The sequence below is a fragment of the Vulpes vulpes genome, chromosome 13, assembly GCF_048418805.1.
Source record: "Vulpes vulpes isolate BD-2025 chromosome 13, VulVul3, whole genome shotgun sequence".
Taxonomy (NCBI): domain Eukaryota; kingdom Metazoa; phylum Chordata; class Mammalia; order Carnivora; family Canidae; genus Vulpes; species Vulpes vulpes.
The window spans coordinates 103,033,874-103,048,404 of record NC_132792.1 but is presented as its reverse complement, the minus strand read 5'-3'; the positions used below and the strand labels follow the sequence as shown (position 1 = coordinate 103,048,404).

The following is a 14,531-nucleotide window of genomic DNA, read 5'->3' as shown; positions in this document are numbered from 1 at the left end:
AAATTCTGATTCTCAAAAGAATACATTTACTCATTGGTTTATTTCTACAATATACGTAAAAGTTGTTTCAGAATCCCTATACCACTCTGATATGCAAAATGAATCTATCAAAAAGAACACAGTATTTGGGGTACCTGGATGGCTCAGGTGGTTAAGTGTCTGCCTTCAGCTCAGGTCATGATCCTAGAGTCCTGGGATCGAGCCCGAGCCCCACATTGGGCTCCCTGCTCACTAGGGAGTCTGTTTCTCCCTTTGTCCCTACTCATGCTCTCACTCTCTCTCAAATAAATGAATAAAATATTTTTTCAAAAGAACCAAAAGGACATAGTAGTATTTGTTGTTTTTTTCCCTTCTAGCAATTTGTAGTCAAAGCATTTTATTTTATTTTTCATTTTTTTTAGTCAAAGCATTTTAAGTTACTTGGATGATTTCTCTGTCTCTGTCCCGTGTGATTAGTTTATTCATTTGAAATAAGCTTGGATTCATCTGTTTACATTTGCATTTAGCTTTCAGTTTCTTGTAACTTTTTGTTGACTTAATTTTATTTTTTGAGTATGTTAGAACATTAGCTTACCTCCTAAACATCAAAACTCTATAGCTAGGTACACTCAAAATGGTACTGCTTCCTCCCTCCCACTAGGTTCCTCCCTGCCTTAAAGTACCAATTTCATTGTTTTCTGGTTTATTTTTCTTCTAGTCCTTTTTTTTCTTTTTACAAAATACATACAGATTTTCCCTTCTTTTTTTTTTTTTTTAAGATTTTATTTATTTATTTATTCATGAGAGACACACAGAGAGAGGCACAGACACAGGCAGAGGGAGAAGCAGGCTCCATTTAGGGAGCCTGATGTGGAACTCAATCCCAGGTCTCCAGGATCAGGCCCTGGGCTGAAGGCAGCACCAAACCGCTGAACCACCGGGGCTGCCCAGATTTTCCCTTCTTAAATAAAAAGGTAGGGATGTCTGGGTGGCTCAGTGGTTGAGCATCTGTCCTTGGCTCAGGGCGTGATCCCAGGGGTCCTGAGATCGAGTCCCACATCAGGCCCCCCATAGGGAGCCTGCTTCTCCCTCTGCCTATGTCTGTGCCTCTCTCTCTCTGTGTCTCTCATGAATAAATAAATAAAATATTTTTAATTAATAGGTAGTATATTGTATAAGCTATTGTGCACTTTGCCTTTTTTTTTTTCCTTAATATATCCTGGAAGTCCTTTTCCTGTTAATTCATTGAATGCATCATTCTTGTTCTTTTTTTGCATAATACATTTTGTGTTTCTGTCATAGTTTATTCAATCAGTCTCTCATGTTTCAGCATTTAGATTCTAAGACTTTGCAAGACTTAGATTTGATTCTAAGACTTTGCAAATACAAATAACGCTACAGTGAATAACCTTATGCATTTATATTTTCACACTGTTGGAGGAATGTCTTTGGGTAATTTCCTAGAAGTAGAATTGCTTAATGGATGAGGTATAAACTCATGCATAGTTTGGTTAGGTATTAGTTTGGTTAGGTATTGCCAAATTCCCCACCATAGGGCTTGTATAATTTTGCATTGCATTTTGCTGGTAAGCTATGAAAAAGAATGTATGTTTCCCCATAGCCCCACCGACTGAGTGAGGCTTTTGAATACTTATCAGTGTTGTAGATGAAAAGTGGTATCTTGGTGTAATTTTCATTTACTTTTCTCCAATTATAAAAGAAGTTGAACATCCTTTCATAGATTTGAAGTCTTGTGCACCTTTATTTATGAATTGGTCTTTTCATGACTTCATCTGTTTCTCTGCGGGATTTTTGGTCATTTTTTTTTAAGTTGAGTATGTATATGTATTAAGGAGGTTCACTGTTGCGGAAATATTTTTGGACTACTACTTGACTTTTGACTTTACTTGTTTCTTGCCATCCAAAGTCGTTTTGAGTCAGTATAACCACAAATGAGGGTTTTTGTTATCAGATCTGAAAATGGAAGATAAAGATGTAGAAACTGAAATAGTATAGTTATGAGAAAATAGAAAGGTCATTTGGATAAATGACGTCAAAGTAGATACAAATATAAGTATACAAATGAGTGTATGTGTTTTATAAATTTAGTACATGATCAAAGTAGCACTTCAAATTGGTGATGAAAAGATACAGTTATTTAAGAAGTATACTGGACAGTCAGTTAACTGTTTCAGAAACAAAAGTTGGGGTGCATAGGTGGTATAAGCATAGCATCCTACTTTTGGCTCCATCTCAGGTGGTGGTCTCAGTGTTGTGAGATCAAGGTCCACATTGCACTTTGCGCTCAGAAGATTCTGCTTAAGAGTCTCTGTTTTCTCTGCCTCTCCTCCCCTCAAATAAGTAAATCTTTAAAAAAAATAACAAACAACTGGGGAACCTGGTGGTTGAGAGTGTCTGCCTTTGGCTCAGGTTGTGATCCCGGGTCCTGGGAGCAAGTCCCACATCGGGCTTCCCACGGGGAGCCTGCTTCTCCCTCTGCCTATGTCTCTGCCTGTCTGTAGGTCTCTCATGCATAAATAAATAAAATCTTAAAAAAGAAAAAAAAACAACTAAAATTAGATCCCTACCTTTAATAGTCCATCAAAGAAATTTTAATTAAGTCAGTTAAATAGTTAATAAATGAAACCATCAAAATATTAGAAGAGAGTATTGGTTATTTACCTAAATTTTTCTCAACCTCAGCACTACTGAAATCTGGACTAGATAATTCTTTGCTGTGAGGTGCTATTCTGTTGATTGTTACATGTTTAGCAACATACCTGGCCTCTACCAACCATGACAATAAGTAAATGTCTCCTACATTGTCAAGTGTTCCCAGGGGCTGGGAGTGGGGGCAAAATCACCCCTAACTCAGAACCACTGATTTATATCATCTCAACTAGTAGAAGCATACCGCCCAAGAATGAAATTACAAAGGAAAATTTCGAAAATGTTTGCTACATAGGGAAAAAAAAAACTTGAGCACTTAAAGAAGTTGTAAATCAGGGATGCCTGGGCGGCTCAGCAGTTGAGCATCTGCCTTCGGCTCAGGTCATCATCCCGGGTCTTGGGATCGAGTCCCATGTCGGGCTCCCTGCAGGGAGCCTGCTTCTCCTTCTGCCTGTGTCTCAGCCTCTCTCTCTCTCCTTGTCTCTCATGAATAAATAAAATCTTTTAAAAAAAAGTTATAAATCAAAATACTTGTGAATAAATAAGTGCAGGATGTGAACTTTGCCTTTAATACTGGTAAATATTAAACTTACTAAAATGGGTATGGAGAGACAGATAATTTCATAAAGTAGAAGTGTAAATAAGCATAACATTGATGAAATACAATAGGAAATACATATTTGACCTTTCAAATAAATATGTATAGCCTTGTCCATGCAATTCTACTTCTGGGCCTTTATCCTAAGGAAATAGTTGAACTTGAAAAAAAAAATTCGTAACAGTACTATTTATAACTGCTAAACATTGGGAAAACTCATCTGTCTAATAATAAGGAACTAGTCAGATAAATTAAGGCATATGCCCAGATAATCAAATACATGAGGTCAGTATTGCAACTGACAATGTAGAAACAAAAGAAAATGAATATACTGAGAAACAAAGCAACAAAATTGTGTGTCTGTATTTATATATTTCTGAGATAGATGACATCTCATCTTTTTCTCTTTATATTTATATAAAAGTGTTATCATTGATAGTGATAAGACTATAGAATTTGTTCATTTTCACATCTGTATTTTCTGATATTTCTGCCAATGAACATGAATAATTTGTATAATAAAATTAAAGAATGGGGAGAAATAAAACATTTTTACATCCTCTATCCCAATTCTAATTTTAGGAAATTTCATAAAACTTTAATAGTAAAAAAAATAAGGAATTTTCTATAGTGGTATTCATGGAAACATTTTTTTTTATAACTGGGAGAGATAGAATGATAATATTAATGTCCCAAAATAATCATCCATGTAATAGGCTACTCTACATAGACAAAGAAACTGGAAGGATGTTTATCAAACCATTAACCATTGCTATTTCTGAATCAGGCCTGTGGGTGTTATTTTCTTTTTGTGTCTTTTCTCCATATTTCTCAAATTTCTACTAATGAACAGACTGCTTATTTCATCAGGAAAAAGTGTGTTTTTAAAAGTCTAAACGAATATCTCCTTGCTACTGTTAGCCATGTGAATAGAATTTTTTTAAAAATGGAGTGGCTAAATTTAGTATGAGAACAGTATTTTCCTTTGTATTTGTGCTTGTGTATCTTAATGGCAAGTTGTCTACTTTTCTGTGGGAATGGACTAAAGGAAACTAACCTAAAACTTGATTTATCCTATTGCAGGTCGCTTCAGGTGAATGCAACGAGGACACCGAAGTGTATAACATCACCCTCTGTACTGGGGATGAGCTCACTCTGATGGGGCAAGCAGAAATCCTGTATGCAAAGACTTTCAAGGAAAAGTCACGCCTCAACACAATCTTCAAAAAGATCGGGAAACTCAATTCCATCAGCAAGCTGGGAAAAGGCAAAATGCCATGCCTCATTTGCATGAACCACCGGACCAATGAAAGCATTAGCCTGCCATTCCAGTGCAAGGGCCGATTTAGCACCAGGAGTCCCCTGGAACTTCAGATGCAGGAGGGCGAACACACCATCCGCAACATCGTGGAGAAAACCAGGCTCCCTGTGAACGTGACTGTGCCCAGCCCTCCACCCAGGAACCCATACGACCTCCACTTTATCCGCGAGGGGCATCGCTACAAGTTTGTCAACATCCAGACCAAGACAGTGGTGGTTTGCTGTGTGCTGCGGAACAACAAGATCCTCCCCATGCACTTCCCTTTGCACTTGACTGTCCCCAAGTTCAGCCTCCCGGAACACTTGGTAAAGGGGGAAATGTGGCCCGAAACGCTGGTCCATCACTGGCTGGGTATCTGCCAAGAGCAGTTCGACATCGATGAGTATTCCCGGGCTGTCCGAGACGTGAAGACTGACTGGAATGAGGACTGCAAGAGCCCCAAGAAGGGCCGGTGCTCTGGCCACAACCACGTGCCCAATTCTCTTAGCTATGCCCGAGATGAGCTCACCCAATCCTTCCACCGGCTCTCCGTCTGTGTGTATGGCAACAATCTCCATGGCAACAGTGAGGTGAACCTCCACGGCTGCAGGGACCTGGGGGGAGAGTGGGCCCCCTTTCCCCACGACATCCTGCCCTATCAGGACCTGGGTGATAGTGGGAGCGACTACCTTTTCCCGGAAGCCAGTGAGGAATCAGCAGGCATCCCGGGGAAGTCAGAACTTCCTTATGAAGAGCTCTGGCTGGAGGACGGCAAGCCCAGCCATCAGCCTCTCACTCGTTCCCTGAGCGAGAAGAGCAGATGCGATCCGTCTAGAGGTTCGGTCCGGTCCAAATGTGCAACCTCTCCTCTTCCTGTCCCCGGAACTCTGGGAGCAGCAGTGAAGTCTTCAGAGATCGCCCTACCTCCACCTCCAGTGCCTCCCAAATCCGAAGCCGTAAGTCATTTCTGTTCTCGAGTGATGTTCTCGATCCTTCCATCTCTCTGCTGGGTTGTCTACTAATTTATCTTCTTTCCTAATGAAAGGTAGACTCCCCAGTGGGAAATTATCAGGATGAGCAGATTTGCTTACTTTGGAGTGAAATAGAAATGCTGGCTAGATTTTTTTTTTTTTTATCAGTTAGGAGTTTGAGTTTTTAGACCTTGAGAGTTTTTAATACGAGAGGTTTAAACCTGCCTTTTGCTGCTGCCTAGAGAACGGTGTACAATAGGGAGAAGAGGGCAGACAGTGGGGGACCAGAGAAGAGACACCGCAGTAAGGGAGGCATAAAATAATGATGCCCTGAACCGCAGCAATTGGTGGCAGTGGTTGGCAGGGAGAAATGAGCTGCTTCAGAACGACCCAACAGTACTTACTGATAAATTGGGTGTGGTTAGGGAAGGAAAGAGGGAAATCAAGGAAGACTCCTAGACTTTTATCCTGAGCAACAGAGCGGATATTAGTGCAGCTATGGTGGGGGAGGGGGAGTGCAGACTGAAGGAAGAATAGATTTATTTGGGGGTTGCGGTGGGGAGAGGCATCAAGAAACATCAGCATCTTTCTTAACCCTTTCCTACTTCCCTGAAGTTATGTTGGGATCAAAGCATAGTAGGTGTGCCTGTGTACCTGGACACACACCAGAGCAGAATCCAAGCCACAGTGGTTCTGTTTAACACCTTAAACATAACTCAATCCAAGCTCCAGGGGCTTCTATCAAATCTTAATGTAAAAAGGTCAGTACGGGACAGGAGAAAGGGCCCTTTGTTTTGACCATGTTCTTTGATTGACAGGGACTCTGAACCTTTGCTCCTTGTTTTTAATCATTGCATTTCATTGTATCTGAATCGAAAAAGTGTTAGAGACACTGGGTATAGTTCTTTTCATTTATTTGGCTATGGTGGTTTTGTTTTTGTTTTTCTTTCTATCTCTAGCGGAGTCTTTAAAAAAAAAGTACACAAATCACAATAAATAGAATTCAGAACCAATCTCACTGAAGCACATTTAGGGGAAGGATGTCTCCATGTGCCCCTGTTCTCTGTGGAACCCTGCAGCTGTGCGGAATCCAGTTTCAAAACCATGGAAAACTGGGTAGAATGCAAGAAACATGACCATCAATAATACCTGCACTCTGGACTCTGGTATCTTTCAGCTTTATAGGGAAGTTAACAGCTGAAATGAGATTACTGTCATATAAGTTAAAATGTGATGAACAATAGAAGAGAGGCACAATATGTGTGGGAATTCAGAAGAGAAAGAAACTTCTAGTTGGGTGATGTATGAGAGAAGTCTTCATGGAGATGAAGAAGAAGGGCATTCCAGACACAATAGCATGAGCAAAGGTGTGGAAAGAAGCTATGACAGGTAAGGGAAAATAGGAAGTTCTGTTGAGTCAGTAGAATCAAATGACTAGAATGTCTGAAGAGCAGTGATGGCTGTAAAGGCCAGAGCCAGGTCATGGATAGCTCTGAATGTCAGGCAGCACGTTCTGGCAGGCATCACGCTTAGCTGTCCATACAGGGCCCTCGTTGCTGCAGAATTTTCTGAGAGGGGACAACCCACCCCCACTCCTCCCCACCCCCACTGCGTGTTTGCTCTAGAACACAAGAACCCCCCCAAAGACTGCAGTCCTAGATTTTACCTTGCTCCTTGGAGGATCTTCCACAGACCTCAAAGCGTAAGCCCAGAGATCCCAGTACCCAGTAGGAACTGTGGAAAATTTCAGGGTTAGTATTTTTATTCATGTCAGAGGGTATTTCCCCCACCCCTACTCTGCAAAAAACAGGTAAAAAGTAGGGGACACTTCTCTTCAAAAGTAAGCAGTGTTCAGGGTGTCTCAACTCCGCTATGTATTTGATGTGACTGGAAGCTTGGAACGCTGATCTTCAATAGAACTGTGGCCACATCACCTGTTTCTGTAGAACTTTGATCCTATTTGGCACATAGTGGGAACTCATGTTTGTTAAATGATTGATTGACTCATCCATGATAGTCATACCCAAAGTCATTATGTAACTAAGTCTAGAAATAGGAAACTAACGCCACTTGTTTTTTCTGTGGCGTAATAAAAGATGAGTAAGAACATAAATATTAAGAGGCTCTATTCTTGACCTTGGTTCTAAAAAAAAAATCTGAGAGTTAAATTTGAGTGCAGAAGCAAACCTCACAGGAGAAGAAAAGATTTTGGTCTCCAGTCTCAGATGTAATGTCTTATAAGAGAGTCTTTTCAGAGCATGTCCAGTGTTTATAGAATGTCATAATCTTTTTAAAAAAAATTTAAACCACCTGAAATCACTTAATTTACTTTAAAAAATTAGGCATTTCAAATGAAGTCATATTTTTTATTTGGCTCTGTGACTATGAAATGAGTTTTCCATTTTTAGGAAGTATGTGGGATCCAGAGAACGTCATAATTGTTAGATGTGGCTTCAGCTTGTAATTTTCAAAAGGGGATTTTAATGGGGCATAAATTCAAGCGCTCCCACAGAATTAAATAAAACTTCTTTGGAAAGTTATACTGGAGTGAGTCCTGGGAGAAAGACATGCCATGTATCTGACAAACTACCCCGCCTGGTAATCAAAGATGATGATAAGCTTTCAAGGGAGACCTCCTCTGGGAAGGTGATAGCTCCCATCAGGTCTTCAGGGATAGAGGTGCTGGAGCAATGAAATTGAGTCAAAGCAAGCATGTCATTCATAGTAAGGAAGCAGAGCTGGTAATGGGCCATCCATGACCCAGTCGTGTTAACCTCCAGGGGTACAGTGGTGCCATTGCATGTCCACCTGTCCCATTTCTTCTAATTCTTCTCTTCCTCCTTCACTTCCTACTTCAGTGTCCTAAATTCTAACACATACTTGTGCTCCGTCTCCAGCAAATTTTGGTGGTCTTTGTTTCTTTCTATAACCATGAGACAGTCTTGCCTCTTCAGCGGTAACACTTACTGTGTTTCTGTGTTGTCCACAGGTCTGGCGTCATCTGGGTTGTGCTGTTCAGCACTTCCTCTCCGTGTCTTAAAGTGAAAAACTAAGTGATAAGGCCAAATAGAAAATCCTCAGTGGCGGAGTAATCCGTGTAACCCTGTTATCCTTTGTATTTCAGGTGGCTCTTCAGAATTCTGCTCCAGTCTTTGTGCATTTTTGTAAAGATTGTTTCTTAAAGTTTTGTTTAAAAAAACACTCTGCCACTTATTTCACCACAATAGGAGAGGCTATTCCCTTCCCAATAGGAATCTCCCAGAGAAAGCAGGCATAGGTCTAAGCAGAAGAGGGAGGCAGCCACTTGTGTCCCTCAGAATTGTTGCAGGTGACCCCGAACTGGGGGAGCATGCCCAGCTCACTGAATGGTGATATTTTCACTTTTTAAAATTGTGCGAGGTGCTCTCAAATCATATTGACCAGACAGTCCTTCTCAAACTGATTATCCTTTTGGTTCATATGTTTACTCTAAACATATCCCTGCTTTGTAACATTATGGACCTCTATCCATAATCTTAATTTTCTGGGTACTGGTTGATCCATCAAAAATAATTCCCAGATACACTCAACAGGTGACAGTCTTAAAGAACTGTCTTTCCCACCCCATCCCCCAACCCCTAGAAGATGCCATTTTGGAGAGCGATAATGGAAGACTTTATATTTCATAAAATTCTATAGTAGAGTGTTTGGAGGCCCAGACTGGCCTGGTATACACAGTGAATTACAAGTCATTATCAAAACTGCAGGATCACGACTCTTCTAAAACCATTTGTGCATCAGTAGCCAACCTGGGGACTCCAGAACCCAGGGATTAATATTCTCCTTTATCTTCAGGAACAGAAAAAAAGTATATTCACTCATGCTTCATTGTTGACATTACAGCAATTCCTGAGGTTGATGAAAAGAAAATCATAAAAGGAACTAGATTGTGAGCCACTGGTTTAAACCAAGTATTACTGCCATATTGATGAAGGATTTGTTAACCATGGTGATAGAGATGCCCCATAGCCCCCGAGAAACTAGGTGCAGAGATTTGCTATAAGATGGATTGGTAGCATATTCATTGTATAAGGCTGAAAGTCCATCATAAATAAAGCTCCTGTAGTGGAACATGCTGTGTTGGTTGGTGTTTGAGAAAAATAACACTTGCAGGGTGAATTTAATGCCACATTTGAATGGACCTAGTCCACTAGATGCTTGAAAAAAAAATGGACTGAGCTATACAGAAGTGAGTTGGAGTATCTGAATCTGTCTCAGGCTGAACAATTGGTGAGACAGTGGGAGGAAATGCCAACTATCCCAGGAGTCTTCAATTCCCCTTCTCAGTGGAACTTAACTTGTAGCAGGGAGAGAAGTCATCTGCCTCCCTGTGTGATAGGTAATTAGAGGCATATAACATCACGTTAAGAGCCGTGGATATGAGGGGCCCCTGGGTGGTTCAGTTGGGTAAGCATCCAACTCTTGAACTCAGCTCAGGTCTTGACTTCAAGAACATGAGTTCAAGCCCAAGTTGGGTGCCATGCTGGGCGTGGAGCCTGCTTTACCAAAAAAAAAGAAAAGGAGCCATGGATATGAATCCTCCTCACTCTACTGCATAGTAGCTTCATACCTCTGGCAAAATACTTCACGTCCCTGAGTCCATTCCTGTGGGAGCTTCTTCATTGCATTGTTGTACTGTACAAAGTACTTGGCACTCTTCCCTGGCACTTGGTAAAAGTTCAATAAATAGTAGCCATAACAATATGGGACAGACTCCAATTTAGGGTCAGATGGAAAATGATTTTTTGGAGGCTTTTCCCTCAGTCCTTTTCTTAATGAGGGTATAAGGCCTCTTCAAAGAGTCGAGGAGACCAATGGAAACAGGCACATCTCCCTCCACAGCCCAGCACCCAGGCAGGGGCCATTTGTCCCCATCTTCCAAAAGCACGTGTGATGGTTTAATTTTGGTGGTCTGTGAGATATTACAAAAACTCTATTGGATTTAAAAATAACAAAGTATTCTTTTCATGTAACTTTTAAAATATCCATTTGATAAGCTAAGAGTTCTGTTATAGCTAGCTGGATTTGTACTCATCGAAGAGGTGCAGAAATGTTCAGTGTCCTGGACCCCAGTAATGTATAATCCTTAAATTGGGGATTTTGAGGAACGATAGAGTACCCGTGGAAAAGCACATTTGGCTCTAAGGCTTCAGACCCATGTCAAGAAACTGGAATTCCCAGACAAGCCTGTATAGAAATACTAAGGCTGAGAAGTTACCTCGGCAAATTCTGTTCCTCAGCATGGCTAGGCTAGGTCATGGTGTGACCAGGTGTCACCACCTAGAGGTGTCCACCCTACAGAATTAGGGACCTCACATGACTACCAAAGTTAGGAAAAAGCTACATAAAGATGTTTGTTTGTAAAAAACTAAGAGAAGTGGCTGTGAGAACCGCTTGGACTCGGAATTTTAATTTTATTAAAATTAAAATTGGGCTTTTGCCCTGTATCAAATGTTAACCATTAGAAAAGGAATTAAAGGACAGATTTTCTTAAATAAATCTGACATATTAATATTCAGGTTTAGGTACTAAAAAGGTTACTCGGGAAGTGACTTTATTTTTTCAAAGTAATTGCTCTACAAAAAGATTCACTCAGGATTCCACTAATTAATGAGGTCTCCTAAGGCATTTGACATTTAATTAATTTTAATTACGACTTTTGAGGAGTACTCTGAAAGCAAGCCATACCTATGTTCCAATTTGTTAATTGAAATAACTAAATTATTATTGTGTTTTGGTAATTTTGAAACTAATTGCCTCGGTTTCATGTAGGTTATTTGTTTTTAAATGAAACCTTCTAAACCAAGAAATGTTTTTCTCCAGTGTCATTTGAGAATCTCAGTGATTAGAATGTTAATAATGATAATATTCTGTGGATAGCTGTTGTTTCAGATCTGCACTCTTGGGTACCATTTGCACAAAATCACATTAATGTGAAGGTTATATACTATTTAAATATATCTATCATGTATTATACTCCTTGCTCAGAGAAGGGCTTTATTCTCTGCCCCGATAGCATATTCCTTCTTCTGAGCCCATAGAAGCACCCTAGAATTTAAACAAGTATTCTTTTCAGAACCACTTGCCCTTCTAGCCTCCCAGTGAGTGGCCTCTGCTTTGCCTCCCTCGCCCGAGGCTTGGAGATTGGAGGTCATTTCAAACCCAGGTCTGTCTTTAGGTCCTATCGTCAGTATATAAAACTGGAAAAAACAACAACAACAAAAAAGTATTCATCTAACAATCAGGATTTTGACTGTAAATCACATCTGCCCTTGTGTAATTAATCACATAGAGTTTCATTTATTGCTATTTTGTCATTATAAACTTTAATTTCTGTTTGGCTGAAAATACCCTGATGGGTATGTGACAGGGTTATGAACTCTTTGTATAAAAGCCTCTTTATAAATAAGATTTCTTAAGGCTGTAATGATTTTGTTATCTGGGAGAGGGAGTGTGGGAAGCAATGTAAAATGCAGGGCAGAGGGCATGCAGTGAAGGCAAAGTTGCAAAGTTCAAGGAAGCGTAGTTACAAAACTCCTTTCTTTCAATTGCTTGACATTATCCTGAAGTTGGCTTTTTAGAGAAGAAAACTCACAGTACAGGTGAGTCCAATTGTATAGATAAGCCCACTAACAGTAGCTATATATTTTCTGAATCATTGTCAACAATGAAAGAAAATGATTCTTACCCCGCCTAAGTATACCAAAATCTCTTTGGTGACTGCCCACAATTCCAAGCAGCTGATCTTTGAGACAGAAGATTTTTACCCGCAGGCATGTGATGATACATTTTAAACCAAAGACAAGGGAAGTGTATGGCTTTGTCAGCAGGTGTCTCCAGATCCATTGCCATCTATTTAAAAACTGAGTACACTGTGATAAAATTGATTTTTTTCCTCCCAAAAAAGATGGCTACACAAAAAATGTCACAGTAAAGTGTTCCATTTACTTTTCTTAAGCAGTCCCTTTGGTCCAGTTAGTGAAAAAATATAAAAAGTGTTATTTCTTCCATAGAAGACAAGTAGAGAGTTCCAAGAAATGAAAACTTTCCAAGAAATATCATGCCAACCCTCCCTCCCATTCCTACCCTGCGCTGTTTCATAAACACTTGGTGTGTCCTTGGTTTCTTGTATTCTTTGAATCCCTAAGAAGTGTCAGAGAAAGTTGTCACAGGAGAAAGAAATTAGATCATAGATAATGTATATAAAATGCTCCAGTTGTATGTAGCATTTGAATTTTGTCCTCTAAACAAGTATGTGTAACCTTGTTTTATAGCCATGCAATAATGAACTTTGTACTCGGAACAAATTCTCATGCATTACTTTTTAACATGTGGCTATTTAGGGAGAAGACCTTCTTGTCCATTTTTCACAGATTATTGGTCCTTTACACTGTGCTTAGTCCCACCCCAGCCAAACAGAGTTAGAGCTGAAGGGAGTGAGAGGGGAAAGGAGACTTAAGTGCTGTTCCTGGAGTCAGGAAAGCAAGTTATACTTTGTGGGCAGTATTCTGAAAATAAATAAAACAATCCATTCTATGATGTGTTGGATTTTGACCAAAGATTGCGGTTGGGTTTTGACTTTGTTGACCACCTTCACTTAGAAACACGAAACTTTCCAAAGTCATTCATTGTGTTGGGTGTGTGCTCCATCTTTGTGCTAGCTGTTAGACAATAATTGACCACTAATTTCTTTTCTAGCTTCACAGTGGCCAGTGATGGAGTGGCCAAGGCAGAAAGCAATAGAAAAACGTCTGTTCTCTTCTCCGTCTTCTTAAATGAAAGGAATGTGCAGGTCCTGGGAGTCAGTAAGCACCCGGCCATCAGGTTGCGAATATGCGTGTACATACCTGGGCACATTTTTAAAATTTCTTCCAAGCTTAGGAGGAAAAAAAACCATGCCTTCTTCAATCCACTCTCCCTTTCTATTAACTGCCCCTTCCCTTCCCTTCTAGTCAGTATCTGTGAAAAGAGTGGTCCACCCTCCCAACCCCACCCTCACCTCTTTGTTCTACCTTTGACTCACTAGAATCTGTCTTCCAAGATTTTTTTTTCATTCTGATTTCTTTTGTTGAGATCCCCAATGACCTGCTAACTCTCACATATCTTCCCAGACCTTTCCTGGCTTCCTGACATCCTACCATCCCTACACTGCCATTCTCCTGCTGTCCTCTCCTCCCTGCACTTCTTTGCCACCATTCGTGCAGGGTTCTGCTGAGTGGTAAGATATAGTCACTTGTTTTCTCCTTCTTTGTCTCCTCTCCTGCCTATTCCTTAGGGGTTCAGCCTTCTTCACTTCTCATCTGAGGTCCCAGTGCCACCATCATGCAGATTCTGTCGATAGAACATCAGACGCAAACTCAGTATTTTCAAAACTGAACTTGGTTTCTCCCAAACTCTGCTCTTCCTTCTAAGTTTCTGTCTGGTAATGGCACCAGTAATTGCCTCATGGTTGAAATCCCCAGACCCAAGCATCACTTTGATGGGGTTTTTTTCATGCCTCTGTACCTTTTGCACACTCGTAATCCCTTTTTCCTGAAGATTTTCTCAGTAAGATTTCCTATGACTTTGTTCTTCTCCTGTCACCTTGAATAAATTAATGGTTCTACTAACCTTTGCTCTTACTTCCATTATTACTGGGCCAGTTTATATCTTGATTATATTTTTTGTCTCCCTTCTTCCCAACTAATTCCATGAGCTACTCACTTTTGTATACTCAACACTAGCTCAATGAGCGTGTGATAGGCGCTCAATATATATTTGAACAATCATTAGTAAAATGGAGTCAATGTAGTGTGTAGGAAACAAAAAAGGATGGCCATGTTCTTTAGTCAGTGGAAGTAGACAGTGGCTCCAATCTCAGCTCTTAGCCCCCAGGCACCTTTCACAGCTTACCTTGAACCCTGATTATTAAATTAAGTCAGTGTGTTAGATGGCAATCCCTTGAATATACCTTGTAGACTAAAGAAAAGTGACT

The 14,531-nt window shown here is 40.3% G+C and overlaps 1 protein-coding gene across 3 annotated transcripts in view; it reads left to right on the top strand.

The window, feature by feature from the left end:
- The window catches only part of GAREM1 (GRB2 associated regulator of MAPK1 subtype 1), a 202,113-nt gene that overhangs the window by 175,477 nt on the left and 12,105 nt on the right, over positions 1 to 14,531 (top strand). For all 3 annotated transcript variants that reach the window (XM_072732134.1, XM_025996930.2, XM_025996933.2), the window contains one exon: positions 4,331 to 5,503. In XM_072732134.1, coding sequence (XP_072588235.1) covers positions 4,331 to 5,503 — 1,173 coding nt within the window. The remainder of the gene's footprint in view (positions 1 to 4,330; positions 5,504 to 14,531) is intronic.